General features: G+C 34.1%; 1 protein-coding gene across 8 annotated transcripts in view; it reads right to left on the bottom strand.

Annotated features, from left to right (window-relative positions):
• The window catches only part of METTL25 (methyltransferase like 25), a 158,634-nt gene that overhangs the window by 85,752 nt on the left and 45,746 nt on the right, over positions 1-27,136 (bottom strand). For 6 of the 8 annotated variants that reach the window (XR_011994893.1, XR_011994890.1, XR_011994891.1 and 3 more), the window contains 3 exons: positions 9,118-9,212; positions 6,476-6,505; positions 2,473-2,546 (listed from right to left, as the gene is read on the bottom strand). Coding sequence is in view for 1 of the 8 variants with exons in the window: in XM_072724505.1 (XP_072580606.1) it covers positions 2,473-2,546; positions 6,476-6,505; positions 9,118-9,212 (199 nt within the window). In the remaining 7 variants the exon portion in view is untranslated. The remainder of the gene's footprint in view (positions 1-2,472; positions 2,547-6,475; positions 6,506-9,117; positions 9,213-27,136) is intronic. The other 2 variants (XR_011994895.1, XR_011994894.1) reach the window with 1 other exon arrangement.

The raw sequence follows: 27,136 nt of genomic DNA, 5'->3' as shown, positions 1-27,136 counted from the left end.
GCACTACAGGTATGAACTTAGTCTGCCAATATCGATGTGCTGATTACTGCAAGCCCCTTCCCCCTTCTCCTATCAGTCAGATCCTCAGTGGTTGAGCCCCACAGACTTCCCTGCAATACCTGCGGGGCAAGATTAGAGTATGGACTTTCATAAAGTAATCCCCAATGCTGGTTGGGGGCTGGCTGTACCCCCTAGGTTCTTTGCCTACTGGAGGAACCAGAGGCTCAGGGGTGACCACTTCCCATGCTGCTGAACTGGCCTGAAGGAGAAGCAATGTGGTCAACATGTAGCTGTTTTTCTTGCCCTTCTGATGTAGTCTGTTTGGCCTCTGAGGTACAGGTAGGTGCTTCAGCTTTAGCCCCATTTTCTAGGATTCTTTTAGTGGTGTATTATTTTTGAACAGCTGTTAGTTGTTCTTGTGAGCAAAGTCAGGAACAACCTATGTTGTCATCTTGGTGAAATCACTCCCTGCCCTGTAATTCTTAACTTTCTTGATAGGTGTCTGATGTTCTTAAACCAACTAAAAACAAATACACACACGTGTCCACACACCTACACCCCCCCCCCCCTTTCATGTTTTTCACTTTTCTCAGAAGGAGAGTTGGTTCTAATTATCTAGTCTGCTGTTACTGGAATTGGGTTTCTATCACTGTCTTTTTCTTTTGCACATGGTATCCTGACTACAATACAAAATATTTCTGTGTGGACAGTATATCCTATGCATCCAGAACCTAACAAGCTGCCTGTCATACAATAAATTAATTGCTGGACTGAAAAAAATAACAATGTGTAAGTCTTGGCAACTAATAAGAATATGTGGCCTGACAATGGAGAAGAATAAGATTAAATATGACTAAGATTTCTAAAGCTTGATAATGGCCCTGGCATTTCTACATATAAAAAAAGAAGTCAAGAGAAGAAAGAAAGAGGACTACAATTGATGGGAAGTTAATTTTAGTTTTTGCATATACTATATTTGATGTATCTGTAAGTTACTTAAGTGAAAGTAGTGGGGATGGACACCTGATTCAAGATATTAGTTGTGAGAGCAATTCATAAGAGAAAGAGGAAATATTAAGAGACAGGAGCTGAGTATAAAAATGTTAGAGAATGTCTACCAATATGCAGGAGATAAGTAAGAAGAAGAACCTTTCAGTAAGTACATGACTGTGCATAGTTGGAAAAAGGAACTCAGAATGCAACTTAATGGAATATAAGGAGGAAGAGAGTTTGGAGTGAAAATAATTATCTACATGGTCAAATGTGGCTGAAAGGTCAATCAGGCTGTGGAATGAAAGAAGTCTTATAATATACCTACCTTCTGAGTAGTAAAAGAAGGCAGGAACATGGAGGGCTGGAGAGTGTTTAATTTAAGCAAGAAGAAAGATTCAGAAAAGAATGGAGATGATTTTAAGCTGTCAGTAGGAGAATTAAAAATTTTATAAAGAGATGAAGTCTCAAAAGGGGCAGGCAGTCAATATTTGAATGAACATAAATTTGCAAAATTATGTGACTTTTTTCAACAAGGTTAGTATCTTGTCGTGAACTCAAGAGAGGGAGCTAGTTTTCAGAAAAGCATGAGAAATTCACTTATAGACAATTTTGAAGATTGGTAAACATATGGAGAAGAGCATGGAGTCTGCAATTGATTTGGGAGTTATTTAAACAGAAATGATAGTTTAAACCAATGGTGTATGTGGTATTTATATGTTATAATTTCTATCAGTAAAAAAAAAAAAAAGGTTATTTTCTCTCTTACAGAGAAATAACAACTACTCTAAAAATAGTTTCTATCTCAGTTAATAAGTGTGGATTCATTTTAGAGAACTTTAAAATTGTCCTATTTTAACTTGAAGAATAATTCTATTACAACCAAATGGTTATCAGAATCCTAAAATTATAATTAGCTAAAGGGTATTCATGAAACTTGCCAGAATTGCAAATGTATGCTTGATTACAGCAGTTACTGAACCAATATTATGAACAAATTCTCCTATCCCTGCCTGTCTGCACAATTAATTATTTGGAAGAAAACGAAAACAAAGAAAACAGGCAGGGCTACTATTTTACCAGCATCACAATGGTTACAATTGTTTATGATCGATTTCTGTTCTCATTAGTTAAGTGTTTAGACTGTATTAGTTGTGAAACATTTCAAATACAACTCTTGCTCATATGATAGTATTATATTTACTGAATTACTTATATGTAACCCTTCAATACTTCTCAAATTCTGAATTACAATCGACACAGACCAGAGTTAGTTATACTAACTCTTCAGCACAAAAAGGATAGTTAGAGCCCTCAGTTTAATAATGATTAATCTAAGAAACAGTTGCTGCATACTTCTTTGTTACTACTGATATTATGCTCAATTTCAAAGCTTTTTCTATCAGTAACAATGATCCTGAATAAATTCACCTGGGCTAAAAGTCACTTCACTTTAATTTTATTAAAATAAAATTCTCATACCATTTGGTGATGCCATAACATTCTTTAATAATATCCTGAAGGACGGCTCGATAGAAGAGTGATTGAGTAGACAGCTGAAAAAAATGTATATATATGAGCACAAAAAATAAAAATAAAAAACACAAATTGAATCAATACTAGAGAGGCCCATCAGTGAATGTTAGAAACCTGACTTTGTTACAAAACATAGAGGACACTTTAAAAATTTTTCCATACTAAGTTCAATTGTTACCCTGAGGCCAATACTCACTGAGAAAGTAATTCTGCATGAAAATAGAAGAAACTATAAAAGAAATGGTAATGAATGAGGACAAAAATGCAAAATCAAAGAAAAATGAGCTAATGTCCCAAAAAGAGTGCTGTTCAGTTAAAAATGTAGAAATAAACTTTCATGACCAGTCAAATCAACTTTGGAGCCTACAAGAGAGCAGTCAGGTGTAATACATGCAAAAGAGAAGAGAACATGGATTTGTCCTAATGACAGTGAACAGAAATAATATCACTTAAGAATCAAACCTGGAAAGAGAAGGTTCTATTCTAACTAAGACATTTTAAAAATATGTCTTTAGTCTGAAGGATCATGGCGTTGGCTACTGTAGAGTTGAAAAGGGCATGTTTTTTGTCCTTTGGAAAGGACATAGGATCAGGTGTCCATGATGGTTTTCCAAAGGAAAGAAGGTATGGCTGGAGAGAGGTTCCAGTGAAAAAATGACAATTTCAAAGAAGTAGAAGGTAAAAAAAAGGTACTATACATAAAAGAAAACACTTCACTAAAAAAATGGAAGTGGTACTCAAACTAAGAAACTATAAAAATCACCCAGACTCTACCCATATCCTCAAAGACCTCTTAATACTGAGAGTATAAATAAATCCAACACAAAATACAAAATATTATCAGCAACATCCGTGCTCCAAAGTTATTATGAAAAAAAAAAAAAAAAGAAGAAGAAGAAGAAGAAAAATGAGCCAGAGTGGAGGGAGGCCAACAACACTGAGTAGTTCTGAGAAGTCTAGTAAGGTGAAAACTCAAAACTGCAATGACTGGTAAAGTTTTAAAGACAGAGTTCAGTAGACTGGATATATTGAGCTATCCTTTTGTAACTTCTATTCTCCTTCAGAGCACAGAATTGTTATTTTCATCTGTTTTTAACTGAAATATATTTGGATTCAGATGGAGTTTAGCACAAAACAAAATCTTGCCTGTGTGCTCAGACAGAAAACTTAACTACCGCTCCTCTCCTCATCTGACCTCAAGTTCCTACACTATGGGGGCCCCTGATGCTGAAACTACACAAAAACACATGTTGGGAGTTAAGGGCCAACCATTATTTCTTGGGTCTTCACCTAATGGCATTGTCTTAAGTCACTGGACAACATCTGACTTGCAGGATCTTGACAGAACACTTGGAAAGAATACATGTGATATCCTTTCTAGATGGAAGAAATACCAAGAAGGGTGATTCTAGTTGGAAATGATCTTAGGAATACCAAAGACCCCAATCTGGCTCCTAAAATAATGCACTAGAAACAGACATACGTACATATTTGAGTACTCACAGTAAATTTATAACCTTCAAAAGAAACACTTTTATATAAAACCTCTTTCTAAATACAACTCCTTGACTTAAGACAAACTCTGATTTCTAAATTTTCTTTCTAGAAGATTGCTCAAAAACATTTCATTCCAAATTTCCCATCTCTGGATATATTTTTCATTTAGCATTTTCTCATCTTGAGTAATTCTTTTTTGCAGTACCAAAAATCTCTATCATCTGTCCCTCACTTCTCCCCAAATCCTTTCCATTCTCTCACAAAAATTCTGAAATCTCCTTTCACATATTAACACTTATTGTCCTACTGAAATTCAAGGCATTCTGGGAAATATATTATTATATGAAGTAAAATATTAGTATTAGTTTTATAAATGGCTAACAAAGTTTTTAACTTTTTATTTGGTTAGCTATAAAATAGGTAGGAAGTTTAATTTTATATGAAATCCTAAAAATAGTTGAGCCAGTATTTGCACTGAAGAAGCCTAGCTCTGATGTCTCTGTACCAAGCCATGATGCTATTTTGCCTCTAGGATACGTGGGCAGGGATGAGGTATCATTAGTTTTTATTATGTACTTCCATTTAGGGAAAAAAAAAACTCTTAAAAATATGTGGTGCCTGGGTGGCTCAGTCAGATAAGGGGCTGACTCTCTTAACTTCGGCTCAAGTCATGATCTCAGGGTCCTGAGATTGAACCCCGTTGTCAGTGTTGGGCTCCATGCTCCGTGGGGAATCTGCTTAAGGATTCTTTCTCTCCCTCTCTCCCTCCCTCCACTTTCTTTTTTTTCCTCTTTCTAAAGACAAAAACCAAAAAACTCTTAAAAATAAGAGTTTTTGCCTTTGAGAAAAATTATATAAATGGTATCAGGATAATTTAGAAATAAATGTATATTTATATTATTAAAAACTGTTGAAGATGACAAAGAAACCCCGAGAAATGCATTTAAACAAGAGATCATACAGAAATGCATACAGAAATAACAGGATAGAATAAATCATCATTCCCAAGTTATCTTGAGTAAATGAGAACTTTACAGCTGTTTCCTAAGAGAAATGGAAAAGAGTTATGAAGTGCCTTCAAATGTGCATTCCTAGAATAACTAGAACTATCCATCCTAGTAAATACAGACTGGGGGCAAGTGGGAAGGGAATCAACATCTCCCCGTACTATGTGTTTGACTATTCCAAGAATAAACTGGATGTGGCTCAGAGTTACTTTCTTTCTTATACAAGTGATAAATCAGCTTAACATTTTAATGCATTTTAAATGGGAGGGAGCAAAAAGAGCACACCCTTAAAGAATATTACCTCAGGCATGCATTTTATAGGTCCAGCAGAGAGGGCACTAAGCTGGACATCAGTACTCTGCAATTAAGGGAGCTAGAATGTACTATTAAACTTCTGCTGTGTATCACGTTCTCATGTAAGTTTGGGATAATACCCAACTTGTAAGATTGACTATAAACCTTAGTAAGCACTTGGGAAATTGAAAAACACCACAAAAATGCACAGGAACATTATTATGATAAAGGCTCTTTCCTCTTCCATATCTCTAGGAAACCATTAGGTTGATATGCAATATAGCTGTTAACTGCAAACTAGGAGTTTGAGAGTAAATATGCTCTAATACCTTTAAAAGATCAGTTTTTATCAACTTTTAGATAGGTATAATGAATACATTTTTTAAAAATGTTCTAAGCATTATGCCTGGCCCAGAGTAAAAACTCAGTAAACGATATTTGTTATTATCATTTTCAAATTATTATTATTTTTAAAAATTCAAATTGACATACTAATGTTCCTTGAAAAAAAAGCAAAAAAGAGATTTCTAAAATTTCGATCTAATGAGAAAAATCTTATGAAAAGCTTGAAAAGAATTCAATTTTTTTTTTTTTTACAAATTCATAATATGTGTCATGAATCATAAGGTAGAGAATAAGACAATTATATGGATATTTGGGGGGTACATTTAACTTGTTTATATGTTCAAACCCATATGGCTATTTCAACTAATGACTAATCAAGTAAATAAGGAAAAAAGCTAAGTACAACAACAATAACAAAATATGTGTTTTGGACTATAGGTAAAAAAAAATAAATAAACTGAATATTATACCTTGTTTATCTTTGCTTGAACTAAGCCCATCATAAGAACCTAACAGCAATAGCAGTTTTTAGAAATATTTACAGACTGTTTCGTATATTATAAAGAAATGAGACATTAGTACAAGAATACAAGGTAGAAGTTTGCTTAAAGATTTAATTTACTCTTTCTGAAAGTTCACTTTTAAAGTAAACTTATAGAAAATGTATTAATTTGAATATGAAGAGGTGAAAGAAGAGATGTTATTTATTAAAAGCCATCAGATTTTAAGTTCATCAGCAGGTCAATTATGAGAGTACTTAAACTATCATGTCCACCTGCTACATTAGAGTAAACATTCCTACTTACCCCTTGGCCAACTGCAACCCGTTCCAAAGCCTTTGGAGAAAAAATAAGGAGAAAAAAATAAGAGACTACTCATATATTTAGTCTTACCTTATAAGACTTATAAACACACTGTATAAGGGCTTATAAAAGAGACATTTAAAAGTATTAATTAAGTGATAACATCTAAGTTTAAACATTTAAAAGTATTACTATCATTAAGGAATGTTAACCGGTTTACTTGTTAGATATAGCTGAAATCATATACTCCTAAAACTAAAGATAATTTACAAATTATCCTATGTAAGTACAATTTTTGCAGCTGCACAAACTCAATAACAAGGTAAAGTAACTTGCTGCAAGTTGTATAGCTAGTTAGCAAGTGGGCAGGAAGTAGAAACTTGTTCTTTGAACCCTAACTAGCTTTTCCTGCCCTCACACCATGAAGATTTTAGTGGAAAAATGAGTTCACTGTATAGAAAGTTGCTTCACAGAAATTGTTTGAAGAAAAAAATTGCAATTTTTCCATTGACTTGAGGCATACTTTTACTGATCATCTAGAACCACAGATGTATGAATATAAAAGAAAGCTATTACATAATTTTCATATTAAATTAAACAGCAACAAGCCCAGAATAAGTTTATTATTGAAGAAAACATTGATTTTCATTTATGGTACTGTTTGTGCTCATTTCAGATTAGATTTTTGTGTTATGGCTTTTGCTAAAAGGCTGAATTGAACAAAGAAACAAGAATCTTTAATAAATTGGTGTTAATAAAAGTATCTGCTTTTAGATAAGTATAACTCGTTAAAAGTAGTCAACACGAGACTACTTTTAGTATGTGTTACTGATAAGGGATTTGAGAAATACAAATGATAAATTATGATGACATAATAAAAGATAACCAGGTAGGTGATAAAAAGTTTCTTATAAACATCAGTATTTTTCTTGGCCAATAAAGATAATGAAGAAAATAAACCAAGTGTTCCTTTCATACTAATCTGAAATATTTTGTAGTTTTATCAGAGTTAAAGTATGCTGACAAGATTGTGCTAATCTAATTAAAATCTTATCTCTGGTTAGTACCATTAACAATTTATCTCAAAAGTGTCACCAGAAAGGTCTCTTTTTCTCTTTTTAACCCCTGAGGCCTTATTGGTGGAAAAGGTCAGTTATGGAGCAAAAGGCAATAAAAATATGTACCAAAAAAATGTTCCTTGGCATCCAATAAAAAAGCCAAAGTAGCCAGGGACTGGGATGGAGCCAAGGAGAGGGGTATTCCATAGGAAGCTGACGTTGGTCAGAAAAAGTTGTTAAGTACAGTGTGGTCTATACATTCTATATTCTGAAATTTATTTTTCAAAAATGCTTCTTTTTGCTTCTTTGAATGTTTATTTTTATAGCAAATATTTTTGTTTGTGAATGCAGTATATCCTTTTATCTAAAAGATATTAATTAATAGTTATTTTACTTTAGTTTATTTTGTATAGTCTCCATTTTCTCCAAGTTTCTTTTCTTCTGTTTATCTGACCTTTGTTCTTTCACATGAGACTTTCTTTAAGAGACATCTAGTGATTCTTGGCTGTTTGCTGGTAATTAAAATGAGAATATCATAAAACTGATTAGAAGTAATGTGCTTATGAGTGAGGACTATTAATTGTGGGCTTCATTATAAAGGTCCTGCTTTATTTTAGAATCTCTGATGCCAAATCATCATTAGGTCTTTTTTCTCAGGCTAGTCAGATTCTTGAGGAACAACTCTTTTAATTTCTTGTCTGGATGGTATAACCCTGGCTGCCAAGGACTCTTAGGACCAAGTCATTCCAAGAATTACCTGTCCATTCGAACATGACCCTGAACATATATCACTAACAGATATAATGAAAAAACAAGACAATTTCCAAGAAAAGCAATTTAAGAAGATTTACAAAAATTATTTGAGCATAAACTGATTTCTAAAGTAATTCTAGGATACATGACCTAGAGCACTGGTGTACTATTTTTTATATTGCTGTGTAACTGGCATAGAAATAACGGCCATAGAATAATTAATTTATCTTGGGCTTGGACATTAAACACATTATTTAATCAACTATATTTTAAATTTCTAACAAAAAAAATAACTTACACTTTTTAACTTGCATCTATCCTTTGTAAACTAACATAGCACCATGAACAGAGAATATCACAGGCTAAAGTTATCTAGGTTTAATGACACTAGCCAAATCAGGCACATTAAAGGTTTTATTTAATTAGCTACTTCATATCGTAGGTGGCTTATTAATATTTTTCCCATTCTGTAAGAAATTAAGAGACCAAATGATCTACAAACACACATAAACACAGCATAGAACTATGAATAAAAGCACTGAACTGATTCTGTATTTAATACTTGGTAGTTGATACATTTTATATGAAAATTAAAGTAATTATATATAAAAATTATATGTAAAAAGTACAACTATAAATTGTTACCACAATGTGTGTAAAGTAGTAGATAATGTTGGAAGGGCAAGTCATTTTTTTCTCAAAATTTGCAATGCACAAAAGCATTAATAATGATGCTCTGTAAAACTTGGCATTTAATTCATGATATTAGCCAACAATAATAAATTTTGCAACATCTGGATAAAGCCCTTAGTCCAGAAAGAAATATAATCATACCAAACATGCTGACATTCTGGCATTACGACCACAGCACCATCTCTCTTCCTTTAAATACTGGCACATTGGAAATCCCCACTTTTCTTGGGTACTTTCTGCAGAGAGGGAAAAAATATGGATTATTTAAATAAGATTTTTCCTTTTTCAGTTAAAGTAAACAATCTATTGAGAAAGAAAAGCAGTCATTGAGAGTCATATAGTAGTTAAACATAGAGGTAGTAATGTTTAACATTCATTCCAATCTGTTAATTGAAAGCATATTAATGTAATGAAAGTGGTATTTTCAACAATAGCTGTTTTGTGTTTAAGCTTTTAGGTTTGATATTAACCAATTTGCCAAAACTATCTTTCTAAGATTTAGCAAAAGCAATTTAAAATGGAAGTATTCTTCATGTTCAGTACAACTTAGGAAATAAGTAATGAGATACTGGATATTTACTGCTGACTTGACCTTCTTAAAAAAAAAAAAAAAGATTTGTTAAATGACATTTGGTAATTTCCTGTAGAACAATATTAATTCATCCCTAATAATGATGAAGCCTCAATTTTTTTTCAGCCACTATATTCACTTTCCAGAAAAAGAACAGCTGTATAAGCTCTTCTTTCTTCATTACATGAAAAAGCTGCAATATTTTCAATTGTGATCCAATTTGGCTCAGTTGCATATATGGTTTAAGTAACAACAACAAAATCAACATTCACTGCTTAATCACACATATCTTTTGCCCAACTCACTTACAGAGTTGCATATGCAATTTGCTGATGCTAAAACCCTTACTGCAGAAGTATGAATTACACAGGTATTTTGAAAAGGAAAACACATTTCTTTTTTAAATTGAAGCTTGAAAAATAAGAGCTTAAATTTTATCAAGGCTATGACAATTAAAAAAGTACAAAATTTTTATTAGGTTAAAAGTAAAGATAGAATTAGAACCTTTAAAACAAAACAAAAAAATGCTTTAAAAGAAAATATTGTTGAAGTAAATTCCACTAAGTAAATTTCTCTGTTATGAAGGATCAGATGACTTTTGATTAAAACAGTGAATTTTATTCACTATTTTAATCAAAATAATTTAGTGAATTTTATTTTCACTAAATTTCATGCAGATCATAAGCCTGTGAAAGTGGTTTCTTTCAGTACATAAATTAAGATTTGTAATAGACCTTACTGATAACTAATTGGAAGATAAAGACCTTCCCTTGGGAATATAAATAATACTACTACTAGTGTTTATATAGCACTGTATATTATGAGGCACTATTGTAAATGCCCTAAGTGTATTTAAGCTTTAGTCTCTACAGCAACTCTATGAAGTAGGTACACTGTTATTCTCATGGTTTAGCTAGGGAAACTAAGCACAGGCAGGTTAAGTAAATTGCCTAAATTGCAAAATCTACCACATAGTGGGGTAGGATTTAAAGGTAGGCAATTTGTCTCCAGAGGCCATGCTCTTAACCACCAAGCTATATAAACAATTTCAATTACAAATGCACAGGACTTGTGGAGCCCTTGAAGCCAATCAAGGTCCCGGGGACCCTTGGACTACTTCTATTTCCAAGATGACTTGAAATGGCAGTTTGAGTTTTTTTTAAGACTTTACAACTTTACTGAGACATGATTACTACTAAATGAAAGAATTAAGTCAGTTTTTTTTTCTTCCTATAACCAAAGGAAGAAGGCTAGTAAAGGGTGGAGGCTAGTAAAGGGTGGTCTTACTGCAAACAAAACAAAACAAAACAAAACAAAACAAAACAAAAAAGATGGTCTTATTGCATGTTCACTAACTTGTGCTGATGAAGATGATGAGTGTTGAGAAGAGCTATGGTGTTCCTAATGGCTCACAAAGCTACTTTTTCCCACCACAAAAACAGCTTACAGAAGAGTACTTTTTGTACATAAAGGAGCTCCCTCTCTAACCCTACCGAACTATGAAGGCAGAAGGGCAGTCTTACTTGATATATATGGCTCCCTGAATCTCTAGCCAAAGCATTCTAGGCTTTATAGATAATAGGAATTGCCAGCCTTGGTCCATCAAAGCCTGCCTCCTTTGGACATCTGGTGGTTGTGGAATCTCCTTCAAGTTTTCTGAAGCTACATCAGTTTCCTCTGTGACTGAGGTCATGGTGGCCTCACAGCTCTGCTCATTTTTAAAGAGTAAGTGCAAACAACTGATACGGAGGCAGGACATCCTCAAACTCAAACAGAGCCTTTCACGTATAAGTTCAATATTATCTTTGGAATCTATTTCACCAGCTTCAGTCTGACTGCAGTGAAGCAGGAGGCTCACTTCTATGTCCTGAATCAAAGTCCCAGAGTTCGCTGTTTCTATAGTTATGTATCAATCTCCTATTTAACTGTGTTCATACATTCAAATCTAGTCAAACTGAACTCTAACCGCCCTTATCAGCTGCTTTTCTCTAGGCTCACTTCCATGCTATCTTTAAATGATAATTTTGGAATAGATGAAGTCTCTTGTTTTTGTTGTTTTCTTCTATCCCATTTCTTCTTTGTTGGCTTTAGAAATCCATTAATCTCATAAAAGGAGAGATTCTACTAGTCTTCCTTCCTGTGTTAATAATGTTATTATCCCCTGAATTAAGCAAGTTTGAACTTGAGAACCATCTTTTATTATTTTTTTCCTTTAAGCCTCAAGCTCTTATATATACAACCTCTTAATTATACCTCCTTTTCATTTTCAATCTTCATTAGCTCTTGACTGGGTAAATGCAATACTTAATAAATCTTTTTTTCTCTTTTTTAGTCTTGTTCATCCTTTGTATTAAAAGTAACATTATCTTTCTAAAATAGATACATCTAACCATGTCACTCCAATAGCTCTTGTTTATCTCACTAGCATCTATGAGACCAAACCTAATGGGTATTTTTCTTACTGTGGATTTTCAGGAGGGTCCGATACTCCTTCCATATAATACTCTCTCCCTCTGGTTCCATGATACCATGCTCTCTTATTTGTGGCCTAACGCTCTTCCTATCCCCTGATAGTTTGTCATTTTCTGTCTACTGAATGTTCATAAGAATTAATCCTATCTCCCTTTAAACTTTTTTGAAGGATTCACAAACTCTAATACTTACAGTTGGTAAATAAATGTATGAAGCAGCTAGATAGAATAAAATAGGTAATAATTTCAACTTGTTTGGTAACCAGGTATCTCATTTGCTCAGGCTTAATGCTATAACACAATCTGGCCATAATGTAACTGTCAAAATTGCCCAAAATGAGTCTGAGGGGACTATCAGTGAGAGTCAGTGTGTAACCCCTTCTCTATACTTTCCCTAGTATACCTATATCTTACCTATACCTCAATATATACTAACGACCCATGTATTAATTTCTTTGGGCTACTGTAACAAATTACCACATATTTGGTAGCTTAAAACAGGAAGGTATTCTCTTGCAGTTCTGGAAGCTAGAAGTCTGAAATCAAGGCCACGCTCTCTAGGAAGGCTCCAGGGGAAGAATCCTTTCCTTGCCCCCTTCTTAGCTTCTGGCAGTTGCCGGCAACCTTGGCTTGTAGCTGTACCATTCCAGTTTCTGCCTCTGTTTTCACATGGCTGTCTTTCCTCTGTGTCTCTGTGTATCCTCCCTCTTCTTATAAGGTCACTCACCATTGGAATTAAGGTCCACCCTATTCCAGTATGACCTCATCTCAACTAATTACATCTATAAATACCCTATTTCTAAATAAGATCACATTCTGAGGTTCTGGGTCGACATGACTTTATGAAAGACACTATTCAACCTAATCCAATTCCTAAATTATGTTTCCAACTTCTTCTCTAAGATCTAATTCTACATCACCAATAGCTTAACTATTACCTCCAAATAGGTATTTCATTGGCATTTGATAATCAACATGTCCAAAATCTAAATAACTGAATGATACAAAACCAGATATCCTAAAGTTTCCTATTTCCATGACTGGCATCGACGTTTATTCATTTACATGTCAAAAAATTCAGGAATCTTCTCAGATACTTCCTCATACATAGCCTGTTTTAGAAATTCCAGTTTATTTTTCTCCTGAATACTCCTCAAATCCATTCATATTCTCTATTTCCACTATCCCAAACTACCATATGATGAATTGCTATGAAGGCCTCTTGATTGGCTAACAACACACACTCTTGTTCCTTTTTACCTCCGTTTCAATATTGCAAGGTGATCTTTTAGAATATAAACCTCATCCATTCATTTCCTGGTTTAACACATCCTTCTTATGCTTTCAGATAGAAAACCAAGAAACAGACTCTTAACTATAGAGAACAAACTGATGGTTACCAGAATGGAGGTGGATTGGGGGCGATGGATTAAATAGGTGATGAGGATTAGGGAGGGCACTTGTGATGAGCACAGGTCTTATGTGTTCAATCACTAGACTGTATACCTGTATACACTGTAATGTATTACAATGTAATGTAATTACTATATACATTGTAATGTTAACTAACTGGAATTTAAACAAAAACTTAAAAAAATTAAGACTCTGTTCCTTAATGTGATCTGCTCATGTCTATCTTTCTGTCTTCATTTCATACGTTATTCTCTGTTTCAGCCTTTTGTAAAATTTTTAGTTCCCTCAACTGGTAAAATACCTATCTCAAAGCTTTGGAATTTTCTGTTGTAAGCCCTAGATTTCTATACTACACCCCACAATTCTCCTAAATGCATTTCTTTGTAAATAGCCCCTTTGTAAACAAATTCATTTCAAATTATTCTATTTGATGCATACCAAGGCATCTACTTACTGTTAACTTCCTGATTCTCATTTCACTTAAAATTAGGCCTGTAATATCCTATGCAGTTCTACACGCTCAGTATTGTCTAGCCAGAGCTATTGCCTCTCTGAGCTCCTCTCCTTCTACTCTTTCTTACCTTCACTCTGGCTTCTTGCTATTCCTCAAATATGCCAGTTTGTTCCCTTGTGTGGAATGATTTTCCCCCAGTTATTTACTTGGTAACTCAACTACCTTTGCCAAATCTTTGCTAAAATCTCACCTTTTAATGGGGTTTCTCCTGATTCTCTATTTAATTTACTACATAGGTTATTTATTGTTTATTCTCCTCCTCGTGTTCTTTTCTAATGTATTCTTGATCTGAACTTTCATAACTATTTTCTAACTATTCTCTCTATCCCTGATCTGGCTCCATGTCAATCTATCCACTATAATGCCAAAAGTTACTACCTTTCAGAAATGCAGATGAGTGTATGCAATTCCTTTGCATTGAACCAATACACAAGAAATGTTTTTATGAAACAAAGCATATCGTGTCTCCCACCGAATAATAATCTGACCCTCCAGCATAGCATGTGTGGCTCTCATACTGTGGCCCTAATTTGCTTTTTCAGCCATATTTTCTGTTTCCAACACTTTCACCCTCAACTCACTCTCAGTTATATAGCCACATGGACTTGCTTTATTCAGAACAAGCCACACAGTTTCTGCCTTTATGCCTCTTCTCCACAAAGTTCTCAAAACGTCCTTCCCTACTCATTCATCTTTCTCAATCAAGACCAAACATCACCTCTTTTAGCAAGCTTTTCTTTATCCCTTAGTTATGAAAACTTATTTTCTCTGCTAGTCTTAACAGTATTTGGTTTATACATACATCATTTATCACTTATCATTCATTTTTTTTAAAAAATTCACAGTCTTAATTGATTAAAGGTCAATGAGCTAGGAATATATTATTCTCGGATATGCATCAAAGTTCTCTAATTGCTTCTGAATTCTCACCAGATCCTGAGACTTCCTAAGGGGACAGACAGTGTCTTACTTATATCCTCTAGTGCCTCCAACAGAACTTTGTTGAATTGAATAAAAAGAAATCAGACAGATGAACCAAGATCATATACATGTTCTCATTATATTTTGGGAAAAATATTTTCTTTTTACATTTCTTTAAACCTAAATGAAATCTGACTGAAATGATTTCATATGGGAAAAACAAACAGGTATTATGCCTTTAGAGACATAAATTTTTGTCATCTAAGTTAATAATCTCAATTTACATTATGCCTTCCTAAATAGAGAGCTTTAGAATATCTTAATTATAACCACAATAACCATGATTAAAATATGGGGTGGGGGAGAATAGGAAAAAACAAAGATAAGTGAGTTTTGAAAATCTTTGCTTTAATCACCACATACCTTACCCTCCATTCTCCTGCTTATTAGTTTCTTTTACTGTTTATAACTGACATTACGTACTTATTTATTTTTCGATTGCCTGAAGCCTTCTTATTAGAATATAAGCTTGATAAAGGCAGGGGCTTTGTTTTGTTCAATCCTGTATCCCTAGTAACTTAGAAGAGTCACATGACTAGCATGTGACAGGTACCCAACAAACATTTCCTATTAAGAATGAAAAAAAATTACAGAACTGTGACGAGTAAACCAAACTAACACTGAGCAAGATTAATATGAATATTTGAAACCACAACAAATAAATGAAGATATAATTTATATTTCAGAGAGGAGAAACTGACATCCTAAAGATATAGATTCTCTCCATAATGATCTCTAAATTCACTGCATGCCAATTAAAATCCCAACAGACTGTTTTATGGATCTTAACAATCTAATTTAAAAACGATTTGATATATCCATCACCGAAATCAGCTTTTACTTTTAATTTGGTCAGCAGTGTTTGTTATGATGCGTACACAATAAAGAAAATGAGATAATTTTAAAATTATTTTTTTCTAAGCACAAAACATTATGTAACTTTTCATATAAATTTGCATTATAAACTACATATACTTTAATCCTAAATGAAAGACTCAAGTGAATTTTTCTATTTAAGCCTTATTAAATGTTTGATGTGATGAACATTTCAATTCTCTCTGAGCAAACTGTCTGGATAAATAAAAGATTTCTTCTCCAAACATTAAAACTGTTCCAAATTGCTAATATTTAATAAGCATTTTTAGTATTAATTATCTTCTTCCTTGAAAGATGGTCTATGCTTTTTGCATCCATACTACAAATATGAAACAAAGATGCCTTATTGTTTAACTTTCCTATCTGGAGTTATTCACCAAGTATGCAGTGAAATGTCATGCCATCTAGAATTGCCAATCCCAGACAATGGTTGTGCTACTATCATTAAGCCCTGCTTAAATCTCTTCTTTTGTGAAACTCATTCAGTAATCCTGAACCTGGTCTCTAAAAAGAGTAAAATTGTATCTGTACGTTTTATAGTTGGTAGAGCAATGAAAGTATCACTCTTTTAAGAATACATAAATAAATAAATAAATAAAACCCCTTTGAAAGAGAAAGTACATAAGGTTACCTAGGAAAACTGAAAAAATAAGAATTTTTGGGGACTTCCTCTACCAGATTTCAAGGGTTCCAATAAACTATACTAATTTAGGCAGAATAGTATCATCAGAGGAATTAACAGATGAAAGGAATAGAAGAGTATTCATAAATACATTACATGATAAAAGTGTCATTTTATCAGTATGCCAAAGCATGGATTATTCAATAAAGAGCATTTAAAAATTTAAGGTTAGAGCCATTTCTTGAATGGTACACACAAAATAAATCCAGATAAATTATGTAATTGGATTAGACAAAAACTATAAAAGTTAGAGGAGAAGATTATAAAACTAATGTTAATCAATACAGGAGAAGCTAAATCGAATATGATACATCCATTCCAAGGAATACTTTGTACTGTGTAAAACAAATTCATGAAAAGAGCCCCAAGATATATTGCTAAGTAAAAGGGCAAAACTATATTGTCCTTTTTTTTTTTTTTTTTTTTAAATCGCAACCTCTTGCTGGTCTTTCTTATCTTCCCAACCTTCTTTGGAATGTTCTTGGGTTCAATCTCTGTACTTCTTCATCATTTCTATTCCTTATGTGATCTCCCTCAGACTTAGTATCTATATGTTAATAACTTATAAATTTCTTGTCTTTAACCCAGATTTGTCCTCAGGAATCCAGAATTATCTAATTCATAATGCAACTTCTGCATTTTAATTTCTAAGAGGCATGTCAAACTCAACCTACCCAAAACTGAACAACTTCCCTTTTAATTTTACTCTTTCTGTAGTTATAACCAATTCACTAAATGATAGCTCTATCTTTCTACTATTTTAGGTCAAAAACTTTTGAGTTATGCTTTTTTCATACCTCTGCTGTCAATAATTTCTGCTGATAATATTTTTAAAATATATCCAAAACTTAAACATTTCTTTTAATTCTCCCCTCTGACCTAAACCACCATCATCCCTCACCTGGTTATAGCTCCCCAAAGGATTTCTGTGCTTTTGTTGTTGACTGTGTTTCAGTCATATGGTCTCTTTGGTGTTCCTTGAAAAAAAAAGCAAGTAAGCTCCTGCTTTGGGGCTTTTTCCTGCTATTCCCTCAGTTACCTGCTGAAAGTTACTCTTTCTCCAAGATAACTGCATGGTTTCTTCCCTCATCTTTCAACTGTCTATGTAAATGTTATCTTAAAAAGGCCTTCCCTGGCTACTATATATAAAATAGCATCCCTCCTCACTCTTATCCCTCCTACCTCACTTTCACTCACTTTTATTTTTCTCCACAGCACTTATCACCATATGATATACTATATCTATATTAAATGACATACAAGCAGGAACTTTTCTTTTTCAATCTCTTCAGCTCCCAGAAGAGTACCTGGCACACTATAAACATAGTAATAAATATTTTTTGAAAGAATGGATAAATGAATGAATAGATGATTACATTCAGTTTGATTCCTTTTGTCAAAAACCCAAGATATCTGTACATATACACATTTGGACAGAAATATGAGAAGGGAGTGTCACTGTGGGTAGTGAAGCTGAACAAAGACTTTAACTTTTTACTGCACATTTGTATGCTGTCAGAATGTTTACTGTTTTCAGTTCACTCAGTTTAATTACTTAATTAAAGCTTCTTTTTTTTTGCATAACACATGTTGGTATCATTTCTATAATGCTTTATGACAATATAGGTAAAATATAGGTTGATAGGTATCCTAGGTATCTAAAAATTGCTCTATTCTCTCGTAATGATTAGAATAAATATGGGTATAAAAATGTAATAACTTAAAAAGATAAAATTTATACATAGCTATCAACAATGATTTAAGTTGTAAAGGAAGTACTGGAGAAAGATCCTAGAATCCAAGACATTTAAGGAAAATCATAGCACTGTGATCATATGTTCATGTTAATTAACTGACACATTATGTAAATATGGGTTGAGTCCCTACTGGTCCTCTTCTTCTGCCTTCACGAGAAGCTACCTTTGATTTAAGTCACTAAGATATATATTCCACCTATGGACTTTTTCTATGCAGACTATTCTAAAGCAGTAGAGCTGGTTAGTCAATGGTAAAAGAGCTATTTATTATTTCTCATTTGTTTCTCTCTAGACCATGACACATATAGTCCTATTTATAACATTTTTCTTTCTGCATCTCATTTCTACTTCTAGTTCCACGATATAATCAATGCATTAGTATCTCACTTATCCTTTGTTAAAAATACAGCTAGGAATATAATCTCAAGGGAGGGAATATGTAAATTATAGTATATGCACAACAGAAAATAAACAGCTAATTAAAAATATAATCTATTACTTTTATAGAATATCTATGATACAACAGTTTCTTTAAGATTTATTTACTTATTTTAAAGAAAGAGAGCATGTGTGCATGTGTGTGAGTGGGGGGAGGGGCAGAGGGAAAGGGAGAGAATCCTTGAGCAAACTTCCCAATAAGCTCAGGGCTCAATCCTAGTACACTGAAATTATGACCAGAGCTGAAATCAAGAGTCGGCTGCCCAATCGACTGAGCCACCTAGACACCCCCTGAAGCATCATTTCTTAGTAAATCCATCTAGACATTACTGTCTGGCTCTTTTTGGGCATGACTATAGGAATGGTAAAGTCTCGATGCTGAGAGAAAATAGTGTTGGCCTGGCCACCACTGTGATAGGAGCTCCCGAATGGTGCTCTCACTGAGCCCAAAAAGTTTCTCCTACCATTCTTAATGAGCTCTTTTCATAGTCTTTTATCAGTCTTGATAAGAGTTTACACTGAGACATATGCTGAACATCTGAAACATTAAGTCAATGAGACAGTCTTCAGACTAATATTATGGATCATGGTGTGACTTCATTCCAATGAAAATTTTACTCACTGTGCCAGATTGATGATGAAACAAATTTAGACCACTTGCTCATACTTTATTTACCATGGGAAAAAGAAATGTGAGAATACTATATCGCAAAATATTTTTCAAGATCATATGCTTTACAATATACAAACCCAAATTTGTATATAAACCTAGTAAAATGGTGCCTGGTAAAATGGTGGCTCATTCGGGTAAGCATCTGCCTTCCACATGGGTCGTGATCCCAGGGTCCTGGAATCAAACCACATGTCAGGCTTCCCCACTCAGCAGAGAGTCTGCTTCTCCCTCTCCCCTTTATCTCTGCCCTTCCCCCACACATGTTCTAATAAACAAAATCTTAAAAAAATAAACCTAGCAAAATGTAATTTAGTTTTTTCAAAAGCCCTGTTTTGTATTAGTTTGATAGTCAACCTTCTGATAAGAATTTCTATTAGCTTTGATTTCATATTACTCTATATTTGAAACATAACTTATTTCTCTTTACTATTTCTTTTAAGTAGATATTAATTTTCTATTTTAGATTTAATCACATTCTTGACTTCTTTTATTTACCATGAGCACAGGGAGAACTTTTTTTATGCTGAATAAATACAATCTGCATGAGATTCAGAAACCACTTATATTAGTCATGAGAAATAACGAGGTGCAAACTAAAGAAAAAAAGTAGTAAAATGTATTAAAACTCCACATTTAACTACCTCTAGACAGCAAGAAGATACCCTATGGCAAAAGTAAAATCAGTGCCAATACTCTAGAAAATGTAGAACTGAATGAAGATTAGATACAGCTGTCTATGTGAAGTAATTGTATAAAGACTGCCAAGTACATCTAGAAACCTCTATATTTTTCCCATATTAATTGGCAAGTATTGTTCTGAGACATAAACCCAGCTGAATAGTGAGATAGTAATGTGATATTGTAACGAAAGCTTATAAACAGCTGAATCTACAGGGCTGACAGTTAAGTCTACTTATCTGCTATAAGATTACAAGAGCAATACCTTATTTAAGCTGAGACTGCTCCTCATGGTTTCTGAGTTACTAAAATTACTAAATAAGCTAATAAACTGTTAATATTGATAGTTAAGTAAATGAAAATGTAAATATGCACTTCCCATAAATTATTATTAGGTAATTTTACTTCTTAGAGCCAAATTTTGGGGAAAATAAACTTAAGGCCATTATTATACTTATTTTCAAAACCTCTATATTATCATCCAAATGTAGAATCATGGTAGGAAGGTAGATATCTGTTCATGAAAATCCAATATAATTAAGAAAAGAAGATAATGAAACTAAACCTAAATGTCATAATAAATATAGATGAGGTTCAGTTGGAACAAAAGGCATATTTTGGAAAGCTACGTTCAAGTCACAGAATCATTACTGGAACTATGAGAAACCTCCACTGAAGTTAGCCCCTTTCTTCTCACTAATTTATAGATGACCCACAAAGGCTACCTGATTTATCCAATGGTGTAGCACTGCAGAGACAGAAGTAAAACTCGAGGTAGTCAAAGCATGTCCTCTTCTAAGTGGTGTTCTTGGACTCCCCTGGTCATTTAAATGTCACCAGCTCTACACTTTCAATGTAACTTATAACTCTAATATAGCACTTAACACATTGAATTACAGCTGTCTTTTGTTACCTGTCTTCCCATTGGGTTATAAATTTTTTTAAAGTGTTTTATCTAGTAATCCTTGGTATCTAGCAAAGTGGTCAGTTAGTAGGTACACAGTTCTAGAGTGTCTTCTAAATCTCTGCATACTCTGGGCTGAATAAATGTTTATTGATATTCTCAATGCCCAAAGCTGTTACTAAATCAGCTCTTATGTTTCTATAACTGTTTCAGAGTCTTCATTTTAATTTCAGGTTAATTTTAAATTAAAAGGAGTTGCTTAAAAAAAAAAAATTCCATGCCTCTATATCCAGATTCTGGATCAAATATTAATGATTTATAGAAAGGCTAAAGATAGTTCATTGAAAAGAATATGAAATGTAATCCATCATTTCTATGTAACTTGTTTTTGAAGCTTTCATTTCTTCAAAGAATTGTTTTGAAATATAATCACTTATAGCTTTTTTAATAATGATTTGTTTTTATTTTATCAAATTTTAGGCTAAAACTCTTAGAAAACCATTTCAGTGATGAACAAGTGATACAGTAGGCATCATAGCATATAAATACAGTAAAACATTTCCTCTTCAACTTTAAGTTTATGAATATAAAAAATCTCTATGACATTCAGATAAGAAATTATAGTCCTTGTGTGAATAACTGAACTGAAAAAGAAACAAACTTGGAGAGATACAAATACTCTTTCATATCTGTCAAAATAAAGAACTTATTCTTCTACCAAATACATATTTGGTATCTGCTATGTAACAGACATCGTTTGGGATGTTTAACAGATAAGGTGATTTGCAGTTGTTTTTTTTTTTTTTTCCTGATTTGCAGTTTAAATGAACTTACTTATAACAAACATGAATTCATATTCATTTTAAACTATATATTATTATAGCCAGTGGTGTAGCGAAGCTGGCTCATAATGGCTCCAGAGAAAGCCGAATGTGTCATTTCTTCCCATTTCAACACCCAGTGACATCAGGATAGTAGCTTGAAACTGGCCAAGTAGGGTGTATTTACACCATGGAAATCAGAAAACACATATTGGGGGCTTTTCTTCAGGTGCAAAAGGCAGCCATTATAAATTTACCATCAAAATACTAGCTATAATCCATTAATAGGTCATAAAACCAATTTAGTGGATTATGGCCAACATTTTATAAAATGTTAACAGAATGGAATAAAATAATCACATTAGCATGCATTGTGTGTTATAAGATCCAGTGCCTTTCAAAAAATGAATATTAATTAACCAAAAAGAAGAAAGAATAAGTAATTTTTGTGAAATTTCAGTACCAGTTTTATTTATCTATTAATCTGTAATGACATAAAATGTACTTCTTAATTTGGATCTAAGTAAAAAAAAATGAGCCTGACTGGGTGACAGGCAGTGAGGGGGGGCATTTGATGGGATGAGCAGTGGGTGTTATGTGATGTTGGCAAATCGAACTCCAATAAAAAAAATATACAAAAAAAATGTGAAACCACTATTATGATCAAGAGAACAAATACATTCTTCTTTCACAAACATATTTTACAACCTTTGTGGTCATCATATGATTTGAGGTTAAAGATTACATGCTTTAGAGAGAAATAAAAACTTCATAGTTAATAGGTGAGTATTTAGAAGTTTCTTCTTTCTTCTCAAAGAAAACCAAAGAGGGAATTATAATTTATGATCACAAAGGAATCTGAGTTTGTGTATATTTAAAATTAAATAAGACCTCTGTCTCACGAGGATAGTGTACTTTCATCATTTTGCTCCAGTGGCCTCTGGAATGTAAACCTTCTTTAACCTTCTGTTTCTTATCTTTGCTGAGAAGGGCAAAGCCAGCTCAGTACCTTAAGAATTCCCAAACTACTTAATAATATCTCTTCTCAAGATGTCTCATCAAACACTTTTGTTTTTAAGTTTTAACCAGTACTAAATCAGTTTTTTCTTAAAATTTCCTTTATTGAGTACTTGCTATATATCACATATTTTGGTGAGTGTTAGGCATTAAAAGAAAAATTTTAAAGATAAACGTTCTGTTTTAAAGTTGTCAGAGTCTACACCAAGAAATTAATACTAAAGCATTCTGAAGACATTAAACCTAAACCGTTAATTTAATAACGATTAAATTATGTGGTGGGTGCCAAAGCAAAAGAGCACTCGAAGAGATCACTGCCCCTCTCTTTTTAGAGAATTAGTGCTCTCATTTTACTCAGTCCTCAAAATCAGTACACAACCTAGAGGAAACAATAAAGAAAGCAGAAAGAAAGGAGGAGAGGTGGGGGAGGATAAGAAAAAGTATTTTGCAGACATTGCTTAACACCTGTACCCTTTGCTGGCCTCACCAAGGAGGCTGAAAAGTCAAATAGTCACTTTTACAGACTCCTTTACAGCTAGAAGTTACTTTGTGAAATATGTGTGGGCAAGAAGACATGAAACAATTCTGAGAAATTTCTGGACAGATATTTTTCACCCTCCTGGACAGAGCCTGGACAGAGGGGCGAATGCTTCAGGAGAAAGTCTCTAACTCACTTTTTTTTTTTTTTTTAAGATTTTATTTATTTATTCATGAGAGACACAGGCAGAGACACAGGCAGAGATACAGGCAGAGGGAGGAAGAGGCGTCATGCAGGGAGCCCGATGTGGGACTTGATCCCAGGTCTCCAGGATCAGGCCCTGGGCTGAGCCGCCTGGGCTGCCCTCTAACTCACTTTTGATGAAGACATAATGTCTGTAACAACAGCCCTGAGAATCCAGAGCCCTGATGTCACAGAATCAGTGCATCAACCCTAGAACTGCTACTCCTGACTTCTGTTTATGTGAGGAAATTAAGGACTTTGTTGTTTTTGCCACTGTTAGGTGAACTTGCTATTATTTACAGCCAAAAGTATTTTAAAACTCAGGTTCTGGCTGAGATTCTAGGTTTGGTTAACCACTGTTTTCTTTCTTTCCAAGATGAGTCTCTTCAGAAGCCACATGCCTCCTACATTATGGCAAAACTCATCCTGAAATTGTCTCGGTCTCCCTTCTCTCAAGGCCCATGTGGCCCACGCAAATAGAAAATGAATAGAAAAATAGAAAAAGCTAATTACGTGGTATAGACCATAAAACCAAAAAAGAAAGGCAAAATCAAAGCAGGATATAGCTATTAAAATCATGCCAATTTAATAAAATAGTAATTCTAGCAAATAAAGCATCTGATATTTAACATAGAAAGAAAGTTTACAGAATGTGGGAGATGACACATTTATCTCATATTAAGTACCTATATTCATTGAACCTTAACACAAAATATAGATGTTTAAGGATAATGCTGCTTGCTCCTAAAAACAAAAGGTAAGTATTTCTATATAAGCTTGGCCACTCAGAGACCCCTCACCCTTTTCATATTCCAGAGAAGGAAAATAGCACCATGTCACTCTATTTGACTGCAAACAAGTTATAGGGTACACAATTGAAGAAAGAGAAGCAGAAATTAGGAAACTGTCCTAACCCTGTATGAGTGAGGAAAGATTTACCAATCTCCAAACTGTCTTGATCGCCACCAGTGTCAATATCCCCCCCTAGTTTCCAAACTCAAACTAACCAAGCTTTTCCATTTTTAAGGATTGATATTCTTAAAAAGAGGTGAGGACCAGAATTTGTCTTCAGTTCTGTACTTGGACTCTCCTCTATATTTAGGAAGAACTAGCATTTGTGTATCCCCGGAACTTCCCCTATTTGTCTCACTTTATACACAGAAGATCTACCTAAGCCTTTGCCTCAGGTTCTGGTTTAGATTCTCGGACTCCAATAAAAGCCAGAAATTAATCCAAAACTAATACACTGGGTTTTAGCCCTGATGTTTTTAAAATTAACAGAATCTCTCCAGAAGGCCAAATCCTATCTCTCCGTCTCAATTTCTGACAGATGCTTTAAGAGTGTGACTCTAGAACCAGACTGGTTGAGCTAAAATTCTAACTCCTTTCTCACCTGATAGTGGCGTTATGAAGAATAATGAAAATGGGAATGGTAACATTATTACCTCATAGGAGAGATGAAGACAAAAAGAGTCAATACAAGTAACGTACCTAGAATAGTGCTTCATATATAGTAATGATACTATATAGATGATAGATGATAGATGCCAACTCACACGTGACTGGAGTTGGTCTTTCTTTAATTTATTTGAGAGAGAGAGAGCACACATGAGAGAGCACAAGTGAGCGGGGGGAGGGCACAGGGAGATGGGAGAAGCAGGCTCCCCACTGAGCGGGAAGCACCACACAGGGCTCAATTCCAGGACCTTGGGATCAGGACCTGAGCAGAAGACAGACGCTTAACCAAGTGAACCACCCAGGTGCCCCTAGAGTTTGCCTTCTGAATACTATTAGGGAACCAGCTACCTGATTTGGGGTGAATACTTCCACTGGATTAGTTCCCCTAGCCTTGGTCCCACAGCTTCTGGTTTATTTTCCTTTCCTCACTTTAGGGTCTCAACAAATCTCATGGTTGAGAATCACAGGTCTGACAACTTCTGCTCTTGGTCACGTTACTGTTCTGTTCAAAAGTTTTATTACCAAAATGGACTTTCCAGATGAGTTCCTCTTAATACTCTTCAACATTTCAATAGTTCATATGAATTAGGTTACCACCTAGCTAGAGAATTCAGTCATTCCCAATGAGTGACCTACTGCGCTTTGACTTAACCTACCTCATTCCTATGTCTGGAATGCCCCTCTCATTTTTGCTTATCTAAATCTTACACTGTAAAGCTCAATTCCAAAGTTACTACCTCATAAAGCTTTTCCTAATCTCTTGACAGGAAGTAATCTTTACATTTTAGCTAGAATGGTTCTTTTACCACTTATCATATTCTTTTTCCTTACCTCTAATAAATCACTTATAAATCATATACCTACATAATTAATTCATAAATCACGTTATTGTTTATTGTTGCTACTACTATCAGCTTGTGTAGATTCACAGCACATAAATACAGTTATAGTCTCAAGATACAAGTTTCACACAAAGGAGAAGCACTGAGAACAAGGCCTTAGCCTAACCTACACTAGATAGGGTGTCACACAGGATCTCAGAACATAGGTCCCTAAATTAAACAGAAGTCTACTTCTCTCTTGTGATAGTCCAAAAGAAGCCAGGCAGTATACAATGTGTTATCCAGAGACCCAGATGACAGGGGCTGCTCTGGCATCCTCAAGAGCTGGCTACTGGCACTGGTATCGGGATTACTGTCATTAATTGACTGGCAAGAAAGGTGAAAAAAATGGGATCTGAGCAGCACTTTTAAATAAGCTGCATACATTTTTCTGACTCACATTCTACTGCCTTGAATTCTTCTCATGGGAGATGGGTACTCTGGATGCTTGGGTGATATTTTCTCTGCTAAAACTAAGAGGAGTTATAATTATTAAAAGGAAGAAAGGAAGAAGAGGACAACGGATGTGATTACATGCTGTTACATTCTCACTCCTTTACACTTTCCTCTTTCTTGTGTCTTATTCATGTATTAATACTACACAAAGGCACATATGTGACACATACACACACCCATACAGTGATAGACTATGCTAATTGCCCACCTAATACCCAATTTCTCCTTCTTTCTCACTCACAGAATCTTGATTTCATTTGGAGGTGCAATGTACCCATCTAGAAGATTCCATTTCCTAGCCTTTTAGAAATAGTCTATAAGGAAAGGAAGTTCTATCTAGGGCACTGTCTCAGATGGGAGAAACTCTTTCATCTTCATATTTCTTTTCATTTGAACTATAATGGCTGGACAGTAGCAACCATTATGTAGCCATAATTGAAAAGCCAATAAAACTGTAGAGACCTTGGCCTCCACATCCTTGAACTATGTAGGAGACACTGTCAGCTACTACCTTACAGATTTTCTGGAAAATAAGAGAAAAATAAATCCTATGATTACGCTACAAGAGCTCCACTTCCATGTATTTAATCGTCTGTTTTTATAAAACTTTCCCAAAATAGCATCACTTATACATAAAGCAATTTCAAAATATTAAACATGTTCAAAACTTTGCCTGTAACTTGGTCCATCCTTAGTGTTTCCTATCATGTAAGTTGTGCCACCACCTACACAGTGGCTGAAAATTGACACCTGGTAATAATCCTTGACAATTCCTGCTTCATTATCTCCCATTCTAAACAATCTTAAATGTTTCTTAAATTCTCCTAATTGACTCTATCTCTACTACT

The sequence above is a fragment of the Vulpes vulpes genome, chromosome 10 (assembly GCF_048418805.1).
Source record: "Vulpes vulpes isolate BD-2025 chromosome 10, VulVul3, whole genome shotgun sequence".
In the NCBI taxonomy this organism is placed as follows: Eukaryota; Metazoa; Chordata; class Mammalia; order Carnivora; family Canidae; genus Vulpes; species Vulpes vulpes.
This window is presented reverse-complemented; position numbering and strand designations above follow the sequence as displayed.